This window comes from Papilio machaon, chromosome 3 (genome assembly GCF_912999745.1).
Source record: "Papilio machaon chromosome 3, ilPapMach1.1, whole genome shotgun sequence".
Classification (NCBI taxonomy): domain Eukaryota; kingdom Metazoa; phylum Arthropoda; class Insecta; order Lepidoptera; family Papilionidae; genus Papilio; species Papilio machaon.
In genome coordinates, this window is record NC_059988.1 from 7754391 (window position 1) to 7779257 (window position 24867).

The following is a 24867-nucleotide window of genomic DNA, read 5'->3' on the forward strand; positions in this document are numbered from 1 at the left end:
AGTTTCATTTAAATCTAATTTTTGGATATCTACAGTTGAAGAATTGGTTCTAGTAACAAGTTCCTCAATTAGTATTCAATTCTTTTTACTCTTCCATAACATTTGAAATTAAAATTAAACATACTTCATACTTTTAGCTGGAGTGAATCCAGATCCTGCTCACACGCAAAATACGCGCCAGTCGTGGAGTTGCGGAAATTGAGCCCTTACAACTAACTAACTACTTCATACTTATATTATTTCAAATAGCACGGAAGTAAAATAAGTGTAGTCAATTTTAACATTGTAAATTACGCAAAGTACATTAGAAGCGGACATAAGTAGGCGTTCGCCTACAAACATCCGCTCAGGTCCACTAAAATATCATTACTGCTAACAACGAATCAAGTTTCTAACCAAATGCACATTAATATATCCAATATAATCCAATATATTCATTCAACGCTAGCTTAGATATCCTTTTGTATTGTGGCAGAAATGTCGAACTTTGTTTTACCATAAACTGTTTTTCTGAGACCAAAATCTCTGTCATGCATAATCTTTGACATATAGTCAATAGTCATCCCTGTAATGTCATAATCTTTGACAAAACAGAGAAAACAATATTTTTTGAACAGACATTTTGGTCTGAGAAACTTACTGTATTTATATTTATATACCTTTAATTACGTTGGCTGTGTTGCACATGTATATAATTGTAATTTTTTGTATGTTTCCTGTGATTGGCTTTTTAATTTTACGCATGCTATTTTGTTTGGGTAATTATTTGTTGTAGCGAATACATTTGATGTAAAATTAAATTAAGTAAATAATATGAGATTCTCTCTGAATCACACAATATTATGCACTAATAATTGAATATTTTAACGAATTCGTTTATAAAGTTGTGTTTTTAAATATCCAATTAACATCTCCGGTTTCTTAGTTTTTAGTAGAAATTAAATAACGAAAAAGGAAAATCACCACAGTAATTGAATATAAAATAGACAACAGTCGTCGAGTCCATGACTTCTCGATAGCATTGCCGTTGTCTCCTAGCAAAGGTTCAGCCACAAGGCCACCGTTCGCGGCGAGCGAGCCTGCGTGGGAATTAACAGTGATATCACTTGCTTAGCTTAAAACAAATAACTAGCAAGGTATCACGCTCCAATAGTGCTGTATATTTTGTTGCATAACGTTATGCTGCATGCAGTTTTACATGGCGGATGTGTTTATGTACTGGCAACTTTATTTTGATTTTATTCATTGTTGAAAAAAAAATCATAAAAGTTTCTTAATATTATGGCTAGTACAAAATGTAAGTTACCAGTATTAAGTTGGTACGAGCATTTAAAGATAATATTCGTTTTTTTACTGAAAACATGTATCAGAAGTAATGGGTTCGTGTGATAACTAACGCAATAAAGGGTGAAAGATCTCGAAATTCGATTTCTTAAACATAATTATGGAAAGTGAACGGAAATCTACATAGATACTTTTCGCTTTAGTGGATGAGTCAGCTGTAGGTACGTGATGTAACTCTCTGTAAAGGCATGCACTCATGCAAACAGCCAGTTCCTTATGAATGTGCTTATTATTATGAGTGTGTGATGTTGATGTAAGCACTGCGGACAGTGACCATCGAAAGAGAAAGTGGTTGAATATCAACGGTGCTTCACTACAAGATAGTGATGTATTAGTTACTATTATACTCAAAACCTAACTTACATTCTATTATTCATTTACTAAAAGAATTATTTCTTTTATTGTTCTTAATTCTTCATTGTTTATTCTTATTGTCATCAAAACTATTTAATACCTTAACCTAGTATATCATTACCTAAATTTAAATTCATTCATTTAACACAATTGGATTATTTCAAACAGGTACTGCCAAGGCAAGTCAACAACGTAAGTAAATATCATTTAATCTAAATGTTGTGAGCTTTAAGAAAACTTAATTAGCTGAATAATCGTGGAAGTAAAATTTCATTAACTTTACTTCCTAAAAAAAATAATATTGGATCGATAAAAAATGCAAGCGCATCACTAAAGGTGAACGGTACCGTGACAAGTCCCACGGGATGTACCGTAAGTCGTAAGTCACGTTTTACGCGCGGTACCGTTGCGGGGCGCTGCGTGCGCGCTCAGCCTAGACAGGCAATTACTCTCGCTTTCGATGCCACAGCTTTTTATCTGCTCGAGCGCCGCGCCGCGGTAATCACATAACTTTCTTTCGTCGAATGCCAATGTTATTCACTTTCAAAAATTTAAAAATAATATGATTTCGTTCACTTCCGATTACATGATCGCTTGTTGTTATTATCTGATTTCATTTCGTTAATTTTTGTAATTTAATTTTAGAAATGTTGATTTTAACTTCTTACATTAATTAGGAAATTTATTAAATCTAAAACTCATTACGAAAAAATATTTATCCAAAGCATAGTTATACATTCTGTGAAAAAAATTAACATATTGATTGAATTTTGTAACCACTCATCAGTGAAACGTATTTTTTATCTGTGGCCAAAAGAAGATAAAAATCGCATGAGGCAAGCATTCAAAAATGTTTAAACCTTGACCACGGGTGGCTGACATTAAAAACGCGTGCGCCTTTCACGGCTTCGTCAGGTGGACGTTGTATAACTCACTTTCCATTTTCTTCGTCTTTGGGGTAAATAGTAGTAAATATTTATGGCATATGAAAGATCCGTATATTAAGAGAAAAACGAAATTAAGTTAAATTAAGTGTTAACTACCAAAATTATTACAGTAGGAGTGAATATTGAAAATTAAGGCTGCTCGTAATCAAATAAGAATAGGAACCCACAAGTTCCGACGACAATGACACTTGTATTAATCAAAATTTAATCTTTGTTTTGTCAAAGAGTATTTTCGCGTTAATTGTTTTGATTATTTTGCATCCTATTTTCTATAATAAAAAAAAATTAAACATATAAAAAATTAAAGCAAGTACGACTGTCGCAGATGCCCCACTCTCGCGAAAAAAAAATATCGCGTTAAGCATACGTCTATATTTTTTTTACTTGTATGCTATAATAATAATAATTGAAATGGTGTTTAAAATAAATCTCGACACACTCGAACTTGGGTATTTTTAGAGCGTACCTTGCAACTGCTTACGCCACTTTGCGAAGTGGCCGCATGTCGCGGCTAGCGTGTGGCAATTTTTCCAATTCGAAGACAAGCCAAACCTTGACCTAGGAATTAAATGTTTCGTCACAAACGCTCCGATCGTTATATATCGAATTTTATCTGCCAAGTTTTTATAACGTAGTGTACAAGTAACCGCGAATAATCTTACATTTATAAATCACGATTCTCGACATTTTGTGGATGGAGTAAATATTAAAGTTTTTTTTACACTAATAGAGCGCCGGCGGCTCAGGGGTTCAGCACTTGACTTGCAATCTGAAAATCCTGGGTTAGAATCCCGCCATGTACCAATGTGGTTTTCGGTTTTCGATTTACATATGTACATTTTTCCGACGTTCGTACGGTGAACGAAAACATCGTGATGCAACCCGCACATATGTGTGAATTCGCGGGAGAAAAAACAGCGACGCGGCTCGTCACCCATTACGTTCCGTCTCCCGTCACGTTCCGTCTCCCGAAATGGCGAAAAGTGGATTGCGGAGGTTCATTTGGCCACAACAAATGGAGATCCGTAATGTCTGCCTACTTCTCTGGCGTGAGTTGTATATTTTCTACACTAAGAAGGGCAGACTAACTTACTTCTATTGAGGTGCTATTTAAGCGGCATATATGTATCTATCCCCGTAAAGAGAAAGGGGATTGATGTAGTAAAAAGGAAGAAACATGAAGAAGATTTGACGATAGAAAGTTTTAGATACTGCTAATATCATTTTTGGTCTTACGATTTAATACTTGTACTTACGTTTTTGGTTAGCTAAGTTAATGTTTGTGTTCACAGTAAAAAAAATGCGCCTGTTAAATAAAAAACAAACATATGTAGATGGAGCTTGTGGTGGCTACATACGAGTTAGCCATAGCCGTGGCAGCAGAGGGGCGCGCGTTGCGCCACCTCGCGCGCTTTACGCAACTCGGCCGTTCACCCCGGAAGGTGTTTTCCTCGCAGTTTCTTTAGCAGTGTGTTAGTGTGGCGGGATCGCGTGACTCGCTTGCGTGTTGAGCAAGGGCCCTCTGGTGGCCGGATCCGAACCACTCTGCACTCCGCACAGACATAATTAGCTTATCGCATGTCGCGGTGTGCACCCAGATGCACCCACTTTAGCTTTCAGAAGAAATTACAAACAATAATAATTTCGTACTATTTTGATGATTGCACAACTTCTGAAACTTTTAAACAATCAAAAACTTAAAATCAAAGTAGTTGTGGCAATCCAAAAAAGATCAATTATCATCACTCGGTGTATAATTATCATATATAATATAGAGTTAACACAAAATCATCAGCCCTACAGAAATAATTTAACACATATTATAATAGTAGGCGAATCCCTATTGCGCAGTTCTGAAGTAGATAGGATTTAAAAACAGACAGGATCAGTGTCATGAATCAGAATTAAAAAATCTCAATTTCGGTCGAACGAAGCGATGTGTCATTTGAATTTGTCTGGAGTGCCGAAGCGCTCCAAAGATCGCCGGGCATTTGTCACAAATATTTCCACACGACGATTAATTCTTGAGGCGGTTTGTTTAAGCCGACGAGTCGCGGCGCGGTTGCATGCAGCACTCCGTTGACAGACTGACCGAATTACTCATATAGCTACGAAAGCAAACAATTGTAACAACTTTACAGAGGTGCACGATTACAGAGGAAGACAATAAAAAATGATAACAGTTACACAAGACACAAACAATACACGACTAATTCGTTCACTACACTCAACGGTGTCGAGTTGTTTTTAAAACTAGCTTTTACCCGCGACTCCGTCCGCGCGGAATAAAAAAAATAGAAAACGGGATAAAAAATTATCCTATGTCCGTTTCCTGGTTGTAAGCTACCTGCCCACCAATTTTCAGTCAAATCGATTCAGCCGTTCTTGAGTTATAAATAGTGTAACTAACACGACTTTCTTTTATATATAGATAATAATATATTTATAAAACAAGTATCAGCAGATAACACTTTTAAAAATAAGCTTGTCATACTTTAATTATACTACGAGAAAGTTAAGGAAGTATTGCCAAATTTGAAATAAAAAGTGCTATTTCCTCGTTATTCATGTATATATACTTTAAGAGGTATAAGCACCTGAAATTACCTGAAAGTTTTAGTTAATTAATAATGTGTGAAGCTTTCCAACACTGAAGTTGTCCTTACTGCAACAATTTAGTGTTATTCAATATCTCTTCACATTAATGTTGCATAACAACCTTATTTTTTAACCAAAACAAAAATAAAAGTCAACAAAATTATTATTTAACCGAAAACTTAAAATTTATTTAGTATTTCGCAATATCAATACAACGTTAATAACAAGAAGCCGCACCCTATTCCGGTCAATCTATGAAAGTCTTCGAAGTGTTGAAATCGCAAAACAAACTGAGAATTCAACCGACGTCCAACTGTTAAAAGCTTCGATTGCTCAAACGAAAATTGAAATGCTGTTCAACGATGATCGTGAGATGACGATCGTTCACTGCAGCATTGTTCTCCGTTGCCTAATCACAAGTGCTAATACTTGTAAATTAAAACATCTCTTTAATAAAGTTGTCCCAAATAAACAAGGGTAAAGACCTTTTACGTAATAAGGTGTTACGCAGGCTGGTGAGAGGCAATGTCAGACATCGCAATCGCTTTATTATTTTGACAAACAAGCTCTAAACGAAAACAATGACTTTAAAAAGGTGTTAAATCTGCTTCTTACTGACGGAACGATCTCGTAAATTTTTGTAATGCGACAATATAACAATTGATAACAGGCCCATAAGTTTGAGTAAAATTACTTATATTACTTACTTCAAACTTACTTAGTTCAGATCATTTTTCCAACATACCAAACTAAACTTCATGCATGTAATCGTCAAGCATAAAATACAAGTTTTCATCAGCTTAACACTTTATCTAACCCTGATAAGTCCACATACTAAATCAATCGGCTACTAACAGACGCAAACGATTTCATCTTAGCTCCATCTAAGTAACTACTGATTAATATAATCATGACAAGAAGTAAAGTGATTAAACAGAGCAATTAAAGTAAACAGATCACATATAAATTATTTATCAAAAAGTTCAGCACAATCATCGCTACATTATTTTTTTTTTCAATATTTAAATTTATGAATTGTCTTCAACGTAATCAACTCAACTTTAAAACATTAAGTATGAATGCGTAAGAATGCTTTACTAGATTTTTTTTAAATTCGGTTTTCTACTAAGGACGAAAGTTTCACGTATTTTAATCTAGAATTATCAAGGTTAGAAAACATTTCATAATTATATGAATGTCTATATCTTTACCATATTTCGTGACTGCTTAATTTCACAGATCAAGGTTTTTCTAGCGTCTAGTTCTTCTTTTGTTTCACTGGCGAACACACCGAAAAAGGTCAATGAACAGCCTCGATATTTCTACAATCGCACCTTTGAATGATAAGGGCCTTTGTGCATTCACTTGCCATTCAATTTACTTTATTATTTATAGTACATAAGATTCAAATTGCGAACAACTGTATATACGAAACCTTCCATTGTAGCCACCATTTGATAAAAAGTACAAATGAAATTCGCCATAAAGTACCTTTATAGTTTTTAAAATTGAAAGCTTATGTGTTAGGCTAGTGGTATCAAAATACCTTGTTAGTATTTGATTTTTGTTTCGTTTGTTGTTTGCGTACATTTCGGTAGCGATGGCAAAATTGTTAGTTTATCGTTCGCGCGCGTTCTTGACAGCGAAAAAGTGAAAACGGCTGCGGTCGTGTTGCGAAACTAGGCGGCTAGCGGCGACGCGATGCGGCACCGCTACATAAGTTGCTGGCCGTAACTTACCAAACTTATATAATTGGAAATGTACTGTGTTGATGCTACACTACCTAATGTGTCACGAATTCAAAAGTTCATTGACCTTAGCCTTCATTTATTTGAAAAGTATGTATTTAAGCATTTACACTTTTAACTTATCATTTAAGCTTAGTAATAGCCTTATATAGGTAGAGAGTAAACTTATCGAACACAGTGAAACGTCTGTTTATCAAATATGCCAATGTTGTAGATCATAATCTTGCCCATTTAATAATGTTCAAAATTTCACTACTTTAATGTATAAAACTAAAATGATAGGATCTTTTGGCAATGTGTTCATTTATTCTTTTGTCCAACAGCACCAAAAGATAACTGTTCATAGGAGGTGATGTATGTCATTGACATCAAACTATTGTTTATTGTTAGGGATGACCTATTCTAGCCAATTTCGTAGTGCCCATTAGCCATTTCCTGTTACACCTAAAAATTAAGGATTTTATCTAACTATTGTAAAGGCGAATTCCATTAAAATTATAAGATAATAAAATTGTCTAATAATATTTGTCTAGAATATAAACTGAATAGGCTTAATTTCAAAAAACATGTTTGTATCCTACCAAGTTAGTGAGTGAAATGTAGCAAAAATTTCTGCAACACTTCACTGGTTAAAGGGATTGAGACCCAATTATTACACAGAGAAGATCACTTTCAGATTCCACCTTCTTTCCCACCATATATGCATGTGATCCAGCAAGATTTTAATTTTTTTCTTACCTTTCTTTTTTTGCTATCTTATTCCGTTTTCATGAAACTATAAGTGGAAACCGTACGAACAAAAAAAAACATTAAGTAAAAATAAGTATAATTTAAATACTTTCATTGCGTGCGCCTGTGTATTACAATCTGTCACTCCGTCGTCGCTACTCGACAATGTCACCAATTGAGAACGAAATAAAAAAGAGGGCAATACAATGCAGTAGTTTACATTAATTACATTGATCGCTTTCCGAGGTGTTTACCAATGACCGAGGTCGTTCACACCTTTTATCGGCGACATTTTGGACTGTCACCAAGCGAAATCGTATCAGGAAGGAAAGGTTATCGACAAAGCTGGTCATCTACAACTACATATATAATATTAACTATATATGTTCATCTAATTAACTATGTTTAGATGCAACGAAAATAACTATTTTATTATATCGCTTGAAATAGGTTATGGAATCAATAATTTTAGTCTACTTTGATTTTGCAATTATTTTGTCTACCCTTGATAAATGACATCTTTTTCTCTGTACAGATTTAAATATATAACATATCTTACTAATATTATAAATGCGAATGTTTAGATACTTTGTATGTTTTTTATTAACTCCGAGCGCCGGAGTCGCGGGCGACAGCTAGTTATATAAAAATATTTAGGTTTTTAGGTTCTACAAAATGTTTCTAGTTCGACAAGAAGGGCATTTTGTTGTAACTTTATGAAACAAAGTTTAATATTACGTTTACAAAAGTAATTATAAAAGTAGTTCTAAATAATTTCATAATATCGCACACGCTTGTAAGTGAAGTACGACTAGTGAAGAAGATTTATTACCTAAAGCATATTTGGTTACCCTATTTCTAATAGGTGTAAGACTTTTATGAACGTAATTTCCAAGAATATTGTTAAAGCGCGTTGAACCTAATCTGAATATATTTGGTTAAAATATTAATTTACGGTCATGGTCGTTAGTTGATTTCAAGTATATTCAAATGTGACTACGCAGGTGACAGACTTATTTTGCAATAACACGACTTTGTCTAGTATTGTACGTATATTAATGAATGCAAAATGTAATAAAATCTGAAGAATCAATGTCATCTTGTTTATGCAACACGAAAATATTTACAATATGTAAAAAAATGAAATAGTCGATTTATAAGCGATTATTGAATAATGCAGACAACGACAAGCTTTTTATATAAAATAATAAAAGGTTTATCTTTCTTCAAATAGGATCTAGATTTACGATAGGTGCGAAACAAATAATAAATTCATAAAATTATCAAAATGGGTATCGATTCTATCAAAATTAATTCGGCATTATCGAGTGTCGCGTAAGGTAGGTCATTCAACTTCAACTAGACCGCGAGACTAAGGCGTGCGAAAAACATCCGCGATACAGCACAATACTGATAGGGCACTGATAACGCGCGATGGGAACAAAGATCTGTTGCCAAATGGCCGTGCCATTGCCACACACTATCCACATTCGCTGTAAATTAGTGTATGCTCTAATCTTATACTTTACTATTTCTAAAAATTGTGAGTTCTAGTTTTATTAACTTTATGATTTAAAAAATCTCCAATCGCCTTTTCTTCGTATTTCTTACCTTAAATTCCAAGATGGAAAGTAAAAAAAAATCATTAATAAAAGCTACCTAATTATACACATTTTCTTTAAAAGTGAGTAATAGCTCGGAAATAAAGTACATAAGTTTTATTCGATATTTTCGGTTTAATGCATACTTAAAATCATTTACTCAGTTTCTGTATATTTGTGTGTTTATTCATTAGTTACTCAACAAGCTTCACGAAAGCGACCTGAAAATGTTTAATTTCTTGCGAAATCGTTTATGAGAAAAGCACAACACGGTGTCATGTAATTTACATCCATTTCCTGTTTTGTTTTTTGTACGAACTAGGTTGTTTGGTATCACTTTTCTCCGTTCTGAAGACTTGCACGCGCCTTCGATATTTCGATCAGTCGTATTTTTCTACAGGAGAATAGTTAACCCAGTTTCGTCCGGCCGTGCTTCTCTAAATATATACGCGCTACCTGACACATGGCGCATGCACAAACACCAACAGATATTCGGCTGTCATTGTTATTAATATAAACTGGAAGACGGCTTCAAAATTAAAATTAGAACCGCTTTTATAGATAACGAGTATTGTATTTAACTACTACTATTCTTGAAAAAAGAGCATAGAAGAAAAATCAGCTACATCCAAATGTTTTAAAGCGTAGTTTATTTAAAAAAAACATATTTACTAAAATATTTCCTACAAAATATTTTGTACAATGAATAAAGTTAATACAAGCTTTAATAAAAAAAAAACACTTCACACACTAGTTGTGACCCCGGTTCCACTCTATACGTGGTTCCTTTTTTATAACAGTAGTCTATAGAAATGAATCGAGTAACATTTTAAAACAAAAGCAACTATATTTGTACACGAATTCATTGTTAATGCAATGAATCATTAATCTAGATAACTACGATTAGGCGTCGATGCGAATGAACTCTGTTTTAATGTAATCTAACACCGAACTGTGCCATCGGCCTACCTTACTCGTACCTCACCTCACCTCACTCACGAAAACGGTAAAAGCTTAATTAGGTTATCCTATTGTTATTACAAATATTTAAAATACCTAATGGTATGTAGAATTAAACAAAATACAACTCAAATACTTTTTTCTCAACAACGAAATTGATCGTTGATAAATTTACTTATTACATTTTTAATTAAACCTAAATTCATAGTCAAAAAAGACAGAGAAAAAAGATAAAGTTCATTACTTGGCAAAAATATGTCACGTAAAAATATTTAAAAATTCATCCTTATTTTATAGGTATATTTGATGCTTGGTTCTGGACGAGAATATGCTCGTCTAGTCCACTGTCATGAAGAGACGCGCGTGCGCATGCGACTGACCTACTTACGCGCTGTTGACTAGATCCCCCCCAGCGACCACACGCGCCGCACCGTGTTGTATCCGCGCTTGCCACGCCGACGCTGCTGCAACCCATCCTAACACTGAAATATAGCTAAAATTTAACGAAATCCCTTTCGGCGGTTCATTGACCCCGCTATCGAAATCCGCACACTCACACGCGTGTCCTCGAACAACAGACCAGATAAAAAAATGAAACAAAAAAACTTTTTCTTGTAACGGTGAATGAGTACAAGACAGAGATAAATATATTTCGGCGGTGCGCCTCGCGAGCGTAAGGTCGACGACGAAAAACACTGACGCAATTTTTACAGCGTACGTAATTGAGCACCGACGGGCCAGAGGTGTGTGCGTGAGCGCCGAGAGCGACGCCCGCGTCCGCCGAATCGGAGGCGGAATATTTAGGTGAAAGTGTTTCGAATTTCGACATTACGACATTCGCGCGCAGTCGTTATCGTGATTTTGCCGAATCGAGAGGTTCGGAGACCGCGCAGGCGACGCGATCCTCATGTGCTCTCGTTCACAGGAAGTGCCCCGCGCTGAACGCGTCCAGTGTCCGCTTCTATAAACTATGCTCGGAGGTGGTGTGTCGAAAAATTTCCGAAGACGTAAATTAAAAAGGTGATCGGTGCAATTTATTAGTCGTGGAACTTTGTGTGATGTGCACGCTGCAACGCTGAGCAAACTGTCAGCGGGCGACAAGCTGGGGCCCGACGAGGCGCACGACGCCTCCGCGCATGCACGACAGCTCCAGACGATGACCTCCACAATGGGTAAATATTGTGCAATTTTAAACAAAATTAAAAAAAAAATCAGAAAATACGTAAAAAAAAAACAAAAAATCATTTTCATAATTACAATTTATTACAATCGAAGGTATTGTAATTTTTACTAAAATATTTTTAAGAAATTTTATGTAAATGTCAGTTATTGCACAGTGACAGATTACAATATAATTGTATAGGCTTGAAAGCTGAATTAGTTCGTAGAGCAAAGCGTAGCCGCATGCTACGCTGAGCTACGACCTCGAACCGCTGTAATCGAGATCCGTGAGAATTGTCATTTTTTGTATACAATAATAAATATATGTTTTACGTTTAATAAAATAGTTAGAAAATTTCGCAAACAAATACCATTTAAAACAGTACTAATTTGAATGACAAAAAAAGAAATTTTATAAATTTACAAATGTGTAGTGTAATATAGTTGTAAATAATGTATTTAATACAACTATACATACTACATTATATTTATACTTATACTAGCTTTTACCCGCGACTCCGTCCGCGCGGAATAAAAAATAGAAAACGGGGTAAAAATTATCCTATGTCCGTTTCCTGGTTCTAAGCTACCTGACCACCAATTTTCAGTCAAATCGATTCAACCGTTCTTGAGTTATAAATAGTGTAACTAACACGACTTTCTTTTATATATATAGATATTACTATACATTATATTATTTATATTGTTAACTTAGATATTAATTTCTTTATTTACACATTCAGACTTAAAAAGGATATTGACCAGATTTCATTTTGATTTTCAGTATAAAGTTATTTACCACAAAAATCTATCTCTACTTTAAATTTAGTAATTAGTTACAGAACAGTTTACTTGATATTTTATTGTTCAAATGCAATCTGTTATGTTTCTGTGTGATGACGAAACAACAAAGTAACGTAAACATTAACCGTGACATTCCAAGACATCTTTAGAATCGCAATCGTTTTGAATTTATTTATGGTCGATACTTTTACTTTCATTGCAACATGGCCGCCCTTTGTCTATGGTCTATGACTTGTCGGGGTCGATGTTCTCGCGCCATTTTGCCGTTGCCAAAATACGTTTTTTACGCTCACTTTCCAATGCGGTGAAAGCGAAAAAGTACCGAATGTCACTGCTTCCTTTCAAAGCATTGTAGTGGGAGGATGCAGACGTCAAGTTTAAATAATAATAATAGGAGTGTCGATGCAATCATTTGATGCATTATAACAGAGAACAGAGATTTTGTGCTTTAATATCGGTCGTGACCGTAACGTAATAATGTTTACACTCGTACTAAATGTTAATAATAATAAAATAAAAAATATATATTGGTCACCATGTTATCTGAACTCTTCTCACTAAATAAAACTAATCAATAACTGAATAAAAATATAATAGTATTAAAATGAATTAATGAACGCGGAAGGATTGTAAGAAGACGATGTCGAGCTAATGTGGATTTCTCACCTGTTTTAATATATGAATAGTTAAAATATTATGACTTCATATGATGAAATAGGAAGTAGATAGATCGGAAGCGTATAGATTTAAAATGGAATGGCTTAGCTCGTGCTACGCTGAATGTCAAGGCGCGGTTGACGAAGGCTGTGCGACGACTCCGTTGTTTGCTGAAATTCGTGAGATTAACTCATATTATGTTTTAATACATGTAAATATTTATTGCACTTCAATTGTATTCTGAAATAATAATTATTCTCGCCTTATAAAGCGAGTCTTTCAATCAATTTATGAGCTAAAACGATTTTTTAAACGACTTTTTTAAATAATGAAGTCGGTCTCCTCTTGTATTTTATTATGTTTCGTTTCGGCTTGATAAAGGATAAATTAATGTTCAAGATTAAGATTCTGTTTTTACGGATTGCAAAGATCAAAACATATTTGATAATCAATTCTTACTGATAATGCATTCAAGACTAAATACACAAATAATACTGGTTTTTCATTCGGAAATCGACCTTCAAACGACACTGACATTGCAACCGGAACAACAACACTTCCTGCAACACGTTCTGACCAATACTGAACTCTACAGCTTCCTTTATATTAAGTTACCTTTTTATTGCCATTAACGATTATTACTTACTATATTTAAAAATGTTTACTCTCAAAAAATTGTTTGTTTTTGAGAGTAAACAATTTAAAAGTAATGACATCGATTCTTGTTTAACCTCATCCCCTTCCCATGTCACTACACAGGCCGTAGAGACAAAAGAGTCGACTTTGAAGGAATCAATACAAATTATCACATGGTCTTTAATCTTCACTTCTCAAGCCTCAAAAGAGTCAAGAATGATCTCTAGTTTTCCGGTTCATCTTTGAATACGAAGACATCTTAGTACAAAATAAAAACTTGTTTTTGACTAAATAAATATAGGAAATAAAACATGATCATATTACGACTTATCATTTGAGTTTGTTTATAAGAAATTTTCCATTTATTTACCACATTAACTACTGGCAAAAATTATGTATTTTTACAGACAAAATATAAAGCAGCGCAAAAATTCAAAAGCACCGCTTTATCTGACTTTCAGTCTATGGAAGTAACTTATTATTATGGTAAAAAAATTCGTATGCTTTAGAACTAATGGATAGTATGTCTGAGTACAGTCGGTGTAACTAAAAAACCCTTAGGAAATGGAAAATGAAGTACGCTGTAAGTGGGTGACCATGGTTAAAGACTCAGGAACTTCCGACTGAATTTGGCCTTCTAAGTACCACTTACATGCAACATTTTGGCTTGCATTTACAATTTATAAAAAAAAATTATTTAAGACTTGAATTTAAAAATATAACAACGCGTTTCTTTTTCAAATAACGCCATACGTTTAGCCCTAATTTCGCAATTTATACGAGTATATTAGCAAATGGTTAACTTACAATTACGTTTACATTGACATAAAAATTTGGGTTATAAATTTCGAGGTTCAAGTCACTAATTTAAAGTTAAAGTACGACTTTAATAACTAAAGGTGTGCTGTGTTGAAAATAGCCGCCTTGGCCGACATATGGGCCGACGAACTCTACTTCAAGAGTAAGAAACTCACTATGTTCGAATAAAACTTAGTTTATCTTACATCGCTGCCATTGACGAACGTTCTAGAATTTTTCGAGTACAAGTCATTAATAACAGAAAAGAAAGTGTAACATTTTATTAATCTTTTAATTCCATATATTTAAGTTTATAAACTTAATGATTTAATAAAAAATTGGCTTGTCTTTTAAATAGCAAAGATAATCTTATTTGATGGTAACCTACTTTGGAATAAGCCAAAGTTAAAAAAGGTCATAATTTTTTTACTAAGACATATAAAAGCTCTTAAATCTATTACTCTAATCCGGATAGAAGAAACTAACAATCAATTTTCGACTTTCTCCGAGCCTATTGTGTCAAGATTCGCTGAATGAAATGTAACAATGGATAAACCTTTTGCCATGAGTCGATTTGAAGTATTATTTTGTCCAGCTTTCTATTCATAAGATTTCACTAAAACTATTAATACAACAAAAATAGTAAAGAATACTAAAAATGTATTTTCCCTTTTTTTGAAAACATTCAGTGTGTCCAATCCACTTGGTGTATATTTCTTACGAAATGATCGGAGGAGCACGGAAGGTGTAAAATCAAATATCTAATCAAAGCTACATAAACAAAAGGAGGTACCTTCTCAGAGAGCCTTACAGCGGTCAATATTGAGCCTTGGTACAAACAGAGAGCTGCGTGTTATCTATGAGACTTCCTTGTGATAGTCCGTCACATATCACGTTTCAAGTTCAACGGTTATAACTTGTACATTAGTATACATACAATGCAAGGAAATAAAGATAAATAATCGAATTAGAATAGTTATACATCTCTACTGCTATCGTGCTAATTTAATTGATGAAAAATACCGGATATTTTTAACCCTTAGTGTATTGTAAAAAAAGTTTAATTTATGTATTCTCTAAGACTCCAAGAGATAAATTCCAAATCATATCTTAAATCTGATTTTATACTAAAGATATTGATTTCTATTATACAATGCAATTTCTGTACTCTAATACAAACCTACGCTAACACTGCCATAATAAAGTGTTCAAAATATTTTTTATTAAATTAAAATTTAAACACATTTAGTATTGTCAAAAAGATGTAACCTTCACATAAATACGGAAACGTATAAAGTTCACAGCCTCCACGTAAATTACCGTTTACGAGGCACACAACACTCTTGGCTTACGAATAATAATATTTTTTTCGCTTCATTTTTGCGACACTATCAAGGTCTTTGACTCGTTCGAGTTTATTTTGGTGTCTAACTAGATTTCGTTTATCTTTCTCGCATACGTAATAGATGTACAGAACATTGCACCCGCTTAACGAAATTCGTTAGTAACTCTGTTAAAGTTTAAAAAGAAAACGATAAGTAAGAAAATACTTATTTTACTTTAATGGGTTACGTTAAAGTACAATTTTTCTTAATTCATTCAAGTAACTTATATCAACCACAGATATAAAAAACCTGCAGATGCGAGAACTTATAAAAGATAAAGATGAAAGCGGCGCTGTTAATTAAAAAAAACTAAACTTTGGCTACGCTTTTTTGATTATCTGCCTTTACTTTGTCTTATTAAAACATAATTCCTTCGTGTAATTTTAAATTTTCCATTGGCCATGCTTTCAATGTCCGGTGGAAATGCACGTCGATCCTTATCAATCGTACGTCGTAACCAACTCCTACGTCAATCGATTACAAATTGCATTGATGACGCAGAATTTCCCACTCGTGGCATACCATTATATATGTGAATTATTGTTACCACAAATATTATATTATATTTATTACATGTTAGTTTCTGTATTGAGACAAAGTTTTTATGATTAAATTTTATAAATCCAAATAAGTCTGTCTCACTTACATTTAATTTCTATTACATGATTGTTAATAAAATGTGAATAACTCTTACTTAGTTTTGCGATTGCGACAAAAAAATGTGAACTTCATCCAGACTAAACTCAAAAAGTTGCTTTAGTATTTACTATTCTTTTTCCTTTAAACTTATAACGACAGCAGATGAGCTTTACACGTTTAAAACAAAAACATTATTGCTAAGATTCGAATAATTGACCGTCAAATTACTAGTTGGACATTGACCTGTTACGCTATCACCGCAATAAGAAGTGTAATTATTTAATTATACGTTTTCTCCAAATTAAAAGAGGAACAATTACAAGAAAGCTGTTTTCAATGGATCGTCCTAAATATCGACATGTTTGTACCCATCATACTTATAACAGTTTAAAGGGTGTAAATGTCAGATCAATTAGCCACTGTTAACTGAATAGCATACCCTTTTGGCATACCTTATTGTGGACGAGGAGAAAGTTCGACGCTTGGATGGGCACGTTTTCTTTTATGGTTTCCCAACTTGAATCTTGTGGTCTTTTAATCTGTACGTGCTTTCTTTATAAAAAAACAATTGAATGAAGTATATTTAACAGTATTCAATAAACTGTTTTGTGTATTTATTTGCACGTTTTCAAATAAAGTATGAAAAAGAGCACATGTCGATTGCGAGCTCATAAAATTCATGTGACCGTGAATTTACGTAAAAAGCATGGCCGTCGAATTCCAATACGTTATCAGGGTTATAAAACGTCACACATAGTAAATGAATACCGCACGGGTTCGGAATAAAACTTTGTGTCATGCATTGAAACACGTAGTTAGCAATGCTACTGCATAAAAGAACTTGTTCAGAACGACGAATTTAAAAAACAAAATACGTAAAGAATAACGATAATTTTGCCTTAAATCTATCATAATCGACTTTCTATTCGGCCAGTTTCTTTAAAAATTTTACACAACTTTTTAAGAGTAACTTAACTTAATAAATGTTTGAAAAGTTAGTTTGCGAGATTATGCCTATTTATGTAAAAAAATTATAATAAATTAAAGTACTTTCAACTAAAAAAAGTGATGCAAGATCGTTACCCATCTATAATAGGACCTTATTTTATAAGAAATCCTGAAATGCCTCCGAGATGTCGTAAGTGACATTGTATTCTATTATATTTAAAACAAAAAGAAATAGACTTACATGTTACAAGATTAATTAATTTACACATTTTTTATTATAGGTTACAAAGGTCGGGTTTGACCTTAAGACATTCTATTTTAATAAACCAGGAAAGATCATCAGGATCAGTCAACAATAGTCTCTAATGAACTGTTTTGTATTGCACTCATGTAGGTTTCGTCACGAGTTTTCCTTCACCTTGTAGTCACATAAATTGTCCTGACATCGGACCACAAGTTACCCACGTACTGTGATAATTAATTCTTCCTTCATTACGAACAGTTAGAGGCTTTTCTGCTTTGTCTTTTGTAGTTAGACTTGAGTTTAAAGTAAACAATCCTCCATTTGAGTTTTAAATCTGATGTTATTTATTGGATTCGTATACTTAAATATATTAAAAAGTATTTAGCAAAATATTCTTGTTCTCTTTGGTACTGCTTTAAAATATTTTTTTTAAGTAATAAGGCGAAACACATTGTTGGTTTACGTTTGGTCAATGTGTACGAAAATTATGGTCGATAGTACTAACGAGCAATGTATTTATATTTCTTATATTACTTCATTAATATTAATGTTTTTCTTTTTACCAACAGGAATAATGACACTCAGCCGCGGCCCGTGTGACCTCGACAACATGAGTCTGTTTCAAGACCTCAAATTAAAGAGGCGGAAAGTTGACTCCCGATGTAGTAGCGATGGTAAGTTGTTCTTTTAATACCGCACAGGTACTTAGTGGTTAAACAGTTCGCAAAATATTGACATCTTATTTTAATTTAAATACATTTTTTGGCGTTCAATCCTTGCCTTATTTATTATGTTGATAAAAAGAAGCATACAGACTAAATCGTAAATCGAACAATTAACCACTAGGTTATAGTGAATCACTTAAATTTATTTCATAAGAATACCGTTACCTGCAAGAATAAGAGCACCTACGTTTTATCAAGTTTAATACATTAATGCTAATATCATACGGTATGCAATAACTATAATATTTGCCTTTTTTTTCAACTTTTTACATTTTCACTTTAAAGCCGAAAGTGTCACTACAGTGGTGTTATACTGATATTAAATGAAATAACATCTACTTGATTTAATTATATTTACATACACCAATAGTTGCATAATTATTTTAAAGATTTAAAATATAGCTTATTCGATATTTATAAGGAAATATAAACACTAATTTTCGAGGCATCTCATGAATTTGCATGACGAAGCAAATGGTATAAACAGTCGCAGATATTTGACTGGTCTGGATTGTATAAATTCGGGGAGCTTTACGACTTAGTGCTACTGGCCCAATGCCTACCAGGCCAATGTCGGTCGAAATTTCAAGGCAACGAGACAAACAAACAACACAGACAAACTTATGAAGGCTTATAATATATTCCATCTCATGAAATGTTTTTAGGGAACACAATTTTAATTATAATTTAACAAATTATTTTTTTTTAATTGATAAATATTTATTAAATATGGCCAATAAATAAATGTCAAATTCGAACGGTTTTGTAAATGTGTTCGTTGTCATTACACAACATTTATGTTCGAAAATCAAAATATATTTTAAATTTGGAACAAGTTGTTACTTCGTTTGTTCTTCATTCACACTGAGATATATTTCTTTGCCAGTATAAATAATGAACGACAATGTAACAGTGTAAGGTCAGGAACGATGTCTATTGTTATTCGAGATGTGTTCACTGTTGCCGTTCGGCTCACGGCGCGCCTGTCACTTTCGAATGCGATGGTGAATTCACATCGTTACCCGTAATTTCATTTTCATTCGGACGTGATTATAATAAATTTGTTGTTGGATCGGTGTATTGCTTTTATATTGTTAGAATAACTAGCTAATATTAAATTTTAAAACATGAAGATAAAATTCTTGATATATTCCCACTTATTTTACGTAACTATTTTATTTAATAATAAATTAAATTTTACTTTCTAACACATGGTAACATCGATCTAGTCATAGATCGATAAAAAACTACAAACACATCTCTTCATATAACATTATGCAAGACAAATTTCAAACATATGTTCGATAACTGTCGTCATCAACGGAAAGTTGAATAATAACCGACGCTAAGCTTGTTTTTGCGTGAGAGAGTATCAACAGGTTCCGAGAAATGCTCCAACTTTCACTCGAAACTGAATAAAAATCATCTGAAACAATATCCGGTTTGACGAGTTCGTAACACTGTACAATGTCATATCGTTTAAAAAGATATTAAAATATACTTATTTTTATCTGTATACTTAATGTAGTCATTTTATTTAAAATATGTATTTAAAGTTTCATTTTATTGCTAAAGCGTACGTTTTCGACCGTCGTTAGTTTCTAGTCTTTTAATTTTTAGACGTCTCCGACAAACATACTGCCAGTTTTAAACTAATACTAACTTTTGCTAATAATGTATTTAATAAGAAAAAATACACATATTTTTTCACGAAATGCTTTTGTCGCGTACGTCTATTTGCGTCTATTATATGGTAACATTGTAATCGCAATTCACTTCCCGTCTTGATTTAAATTTTGCCAACAGATTGGCTCGATTATTCTGTGCTACTTGCATCAATTGGCGTCCAGAAAATTCCTTTCAACGGATATCAAAATAACTGTCAATAGAATCTATACTGGTTATAAATAAAAGAACTAGTACTATTTTATTAGTAATTTGCGATTTTTTTCGTATAGAGAATAAATAAAAAAAAAAACACAAAATAGGTTATTGGAAAATCGGAATATTGAAGGGCAAAAATATTAAGATACTTTAGTACTCACTTCATATACATTAAGATGACGAACTACGTCATTAAGGATTGCACAGTAAAAAGCGATAATGTTCTACGTCTCCGCAAATCGTCTTATGACGAAATACGATATACGAGTCGCGTATTTTAAAATCGATTCTGAACTCATACATTAAAAAGAATAAACGTCAATCGATTTATCACGAATACTTTTTTATCAATCTCGATTAGTAACAACACTTTTTTAATACTTTACAACATTCGTTGTATAACTACGTACGAGGTGAACAGATAATGATAAAAAATTTATGTAAAACCACGAGAGGTGAAAGCAAATGAAGATCGATGCCGTAATTATTGTTATTGTAACTTCGTGAATAACTCATAAGAGAAAGATTTATTATCAGACAAGAATCTTTGTTCTTTTTATTCAAAATTCCGATTTACTATAATATCTTAAAATTAATTATTCGGCTTAGGCTCGCTAAGAATTACCTAATTTTAGGTCTTTCTTAATAAATACTTTCATTTATTAGTACAATTCGTTTATTTAAAAGGTGCCAAATATGTGATTTACAACGTAAAAGCTTTGAAATGTTCATATTTCGTTTACTATGCAAAGTTTAACGAAATTAAAATATCTGGTACACTTTGGTACTCGAAAGAAAAAATAGGTCAAGCGCTTTCCAATTATTTATAGATTCGCATGTATTTAGATAACGGATCGGCGTGACGTGACATCGCGTCGGGAGGCGTGTTAGGGGTGTGACGTGATGTGACGCAAGCCCAGCGTAAGCATGACGTACCCCTAGCGCTCGCCTCGCATTTTTTATCTGGACTTTTTGTGCATAATTGAACTGTTATAAAATGTTTATGCTATGCATTTTTTTTAAATTGAGGAATGAAATCTTAACAAATTAGCGTCCTCAAATTCTATTGACAAAAATTATGTTTATATTTATGTAATATAAAAATACAGTATATAAACTAATTGTAAAATTTTGTCGACGTCAGTAGATAATAGTTGAACTTAGTCAATTTAAAAAAAAATTGTAAAGCAAATAATAGAGTACAGTTTACGAGTCAACGTATTCATAGAGCCGAAGGTTTACCGATAGTGAGTGGCCATGAGTAAACTACTTGCATAGTAGTTATATATAGCAGCTACTACCAAGCTACTTATACAGTACAGCAACATTATCATAAAAATCCCAAAGAGTTTCTACTTTTACACGAGCTAACCCCAGAAAATATTATTCAAATTCGGAAAATTATTTTAGTGCATTACAACCCATTTATTAAGGAAGGTATATATGTAATTATATAATAATAACACTTAGGCTTTAAGGAGAAGAGAAAAAAGAAAAGAATAATAAATCGGATTTCATTTAAAGTAGCCCGTGAATGTATGAAATAGTGGTAGCATTTTAATGGTAGGTTTTGTATTTTTGTTTAAAATTGAACTTTAATTTAGAAAAGATGTTAAAATAAATGTTGTTGTATTCTTCTACTACACGATGTCGGTTTCAATCAATCAATCTGCTGTTTATTATTTTAAACAATAAACTCAATCGTATTGTTCAAGAATTCAAATAAAAAAACTCAAATACATTTATAGTAATTAAATTAAAAGTTAAAAATTACGCAAAATGTCCGTGATATTTTATATTCAAGCTCTTACGTCGAAAATCAAACAATGGTGTTCGGTATATTTAAGGAGGTCCGACAATCCTGGCGCAAAAAGAGCGCGCCGGGACACGTGGCGCCGAGGGCCGCGCCTCCTCGCGTAGGGGTGTGACCCACTTCTCTCCGTGTCGCTGACCGCTAGCGACCTTCGAGTATGCATTCTCCGATAAAACGACTCTTTCACCGAATCGGACAACATATAACGTAATCAATTTTATCGTTGTCTATTTTAAGACGCGAGCTTTAAGTGAAATACGAATATAGCTGTAGATACGATTTCCCATCTTACCTGTATTTTACAAGCATTTATAATAGTTGAAACATCCTATATGTTGTGTATGTGTAAAAGCATAAATATTTTGTCGTCCGGCGGCGGCTTCGACTATCAAAATAGTGCATTTATCTAGCGTGCCTACCTAGGTCCTCGGTCGTATTGCATCACGCGGCTAGAAAGATCGGTCCCCACCAGCGATGTGGCAAAGGACGCGGAGTGAAATAGAGATCGTCCTCGAAGCGAGAGCGGTGCACGCGTTGCGGCGTCATTGTGCGGCCGCTCGGCCCGTCGCCGGCACGCGGTGACCTAATACCGGCTGGAGGGAGACCGGGAAGTGGCAAGGGGCGCGCGCTCGTGCGGTAGGTCGCGCTCACTGCGCGCCCGCGACGCCGCGCCCGCCGCGCCACCCGCGCTCCAAGCTGCACGCTGCACGTTGCACGCTCAAAAACTTTCTTCGCTTTTCCTCGAGTAAACAAAACCGCGAAAAAATCATTATTGGCTCACGCTTTTAGGATCTATCGATATCCTTAATCTCGCGATATAGCATTATTGACTCATCACCAAGTATCATTTTCACGCATGTGACTACCAATAAGGGTTTAAAAAGATCAATCGGTGAACAGTTATGTGACGGATGGTAACTTCTGGTAGCTTCTCCATTTCGAAGGACCTGCTGTGAATTGCTATGTAATCCTCTCGTCAAGCGAGGGTTACAGGGACGCATATGGATTTAGTATTAAAAAGTCGGTAAAGTTGTTAATTTTCAATTGTAATTTATTTTTTGTTTATCATTACTATTTTACTAAGCTTTTAGTATATTTCATAATTTATGCTAAAATTGTCCATTTCACTTGAAATAATAGGTATGGTTTTCTCATAATATCTGAGTTTTTTTCGATATTAGAAATGAAATTGTTATGTAATTGGATAGTGTAACGTAGATAGAGCCCTTTGTGCGAGCGCGGCGCGACGCAACGCAGCGCACGCTTCCGGGCACCGCATCTGCGCGCGCGCCGCTTTCACTTTCTCCTTGCGCGCCGCGCTGCATCTCGCGCTCGCCGCCAGCGCAGCCACTCGCGCCTACGCTTCCTGACTTTTCCCTAGTCTTTTTACATTTCCTCATTTCTCTTACCTACGTATATGTGATGATATTTTGTGCTTAAATTATTCCTATAAACATATGGCAATATGACGGTTTTAATCTTAATTAAAATATATTTTGATAAATGTTGTGTAGATGATAGATTACTTTTCCAAGTGTTCGCGGCCGCGGCGGCGCTGGCGTCGTGACGCAACCCGCTAATCTAGCCGGCGACGGCGGGAAGTGCAGTGTCGCGTCCCCGCGCCGCCCGCGCGCCCGTTGCGATCGCGCCGCGCGGTCGTTGACATTTCACCTAGTTTCTATTTGTCGCTTCTTAATAAAGTCCACGGTGCTCTTTTTCTTGTACGAGCGAAGGAAAGGTCGTTTGCGGCCGACGTTGATCGCAATCCTTTTGCCCGCAGGCGAGTCGGCAGCCGACACCAGCACGTCCTCGCCGGACCCGGGCCCGCCGTCGCCGCGTATGGCCGAGGCGGGCTGCAGCACACCACCGCACCCGCCGCCCGTGTTCGACGGCGGGGGCTCACCGTCGCCTTCGCCCGCATGCCACCCGACCGTCATCCGCTCCGCGCCGCCCTACTCCGTCATCAAGTTCGAGGGGCCCTCCACCGCTGTCAAGGTAGAGAGCTCCGCCGCTAGCGGCAAGCCGGACACTCCTTCGCCCTCTCAAGCATCATCTGTGAAGCTAGAGAGCACCTCCCAGGAGCACTCACCAGCCTGCAGGCCTAGACCTTTGGCTCCTCCGCCGACTAGCACGCACTCGTCCCTTTCACCTGGCCACTGGCCGCCCTCCGCGTGCATCAACGGTGTTAAGCCGGAGCTCATCGGAGGCCATTTCCCACCACAACCTCTGGAGCCTAAGGCCGGAGCCAGAGGACCCGCCCAATGGCGAGGTTCGCCAGCTGTTATCATGGGCGAATCCGGTGGCGTCCGAACGATGTTCTGGACTTTACCGGCACCGACATCAACTAACGAGCCGGCAGCGAGTGTATCGCACACGCCGACGCCGCCCACGCCCGATCCAGCCACCTGCACTGAAGAATCAGCTGCCCGACTACTACTTAATCTTGGAGGTGATTTGAGAAGACCTCGGGGACCACCCTTAAATATGGAATTACTGTGGGCCGGAGACGTGTCCCAATTACCAGCCAACCAGCAGATACATGCACTAAATCTTAGTCCATCGGCGGGCAGTATGTCAGGAACGTCAGCGATCGCGAGCGCCAGCTCTCTTTCAATTCCACGGCCTGAGCTACGCGCGTATGCTCCTGAAACCGAGCGTGACGAAGACGAACAACCTATGATTTGTATGATATGTGAAGACAAAGCGACTGGACTGCACTACGGCATTATCACTTGCGAAGGCTGTAAGGGTTTTTTCAAACGGACTGTTCAGAATCGACGGGTTTATACATGCGTTGCCGATGGAGGCTGTGAAATCACAAAAGCGCAAAGAAATAGATGCCAGTATTGTCGATTTAAGAAGTGCATTGAACAGGGAATGGTATTACAAGGT

General features: G+C 35.3%; 1 protein-coding gene across 5 annotated transcripts in view; it reads left to right on the top strand.

Moving 5' to 3' along the window:
• The window catches only part of LOC106719598 (hormone receptor 4), an 85112-nt gene that overhangs the window by 52160 nt on the left and 8085 nt on the right, over positions 1 to 24867 (top strand). For 2 of the 5 annotated variants that reach the window (XM_014513965.2, XM_014513963.2), the window contains 2 exons: positions 18123 to 18227; positions 23756 to 24865. In XM_014513965.2, the coding sequence (XP_014369451.1) occupies positions 18128 to 18227; positions 23756 to 24865 (1210 nt within the window). In that variant the 5' untranslated portion in view covers positions 18123 to 18127. Of the gene's footprint in view, positions 1 to 11016; positions 11454 to 18122; positions 18228 to 22623; positions 22996 to 23755; positions 24866 to 24867 lie in introns of those variants that run through there. The other 3 variants (XM_045685728.1, XM_014513964.2, XM_014513966.2) reach the window with 3 other exon arrangements.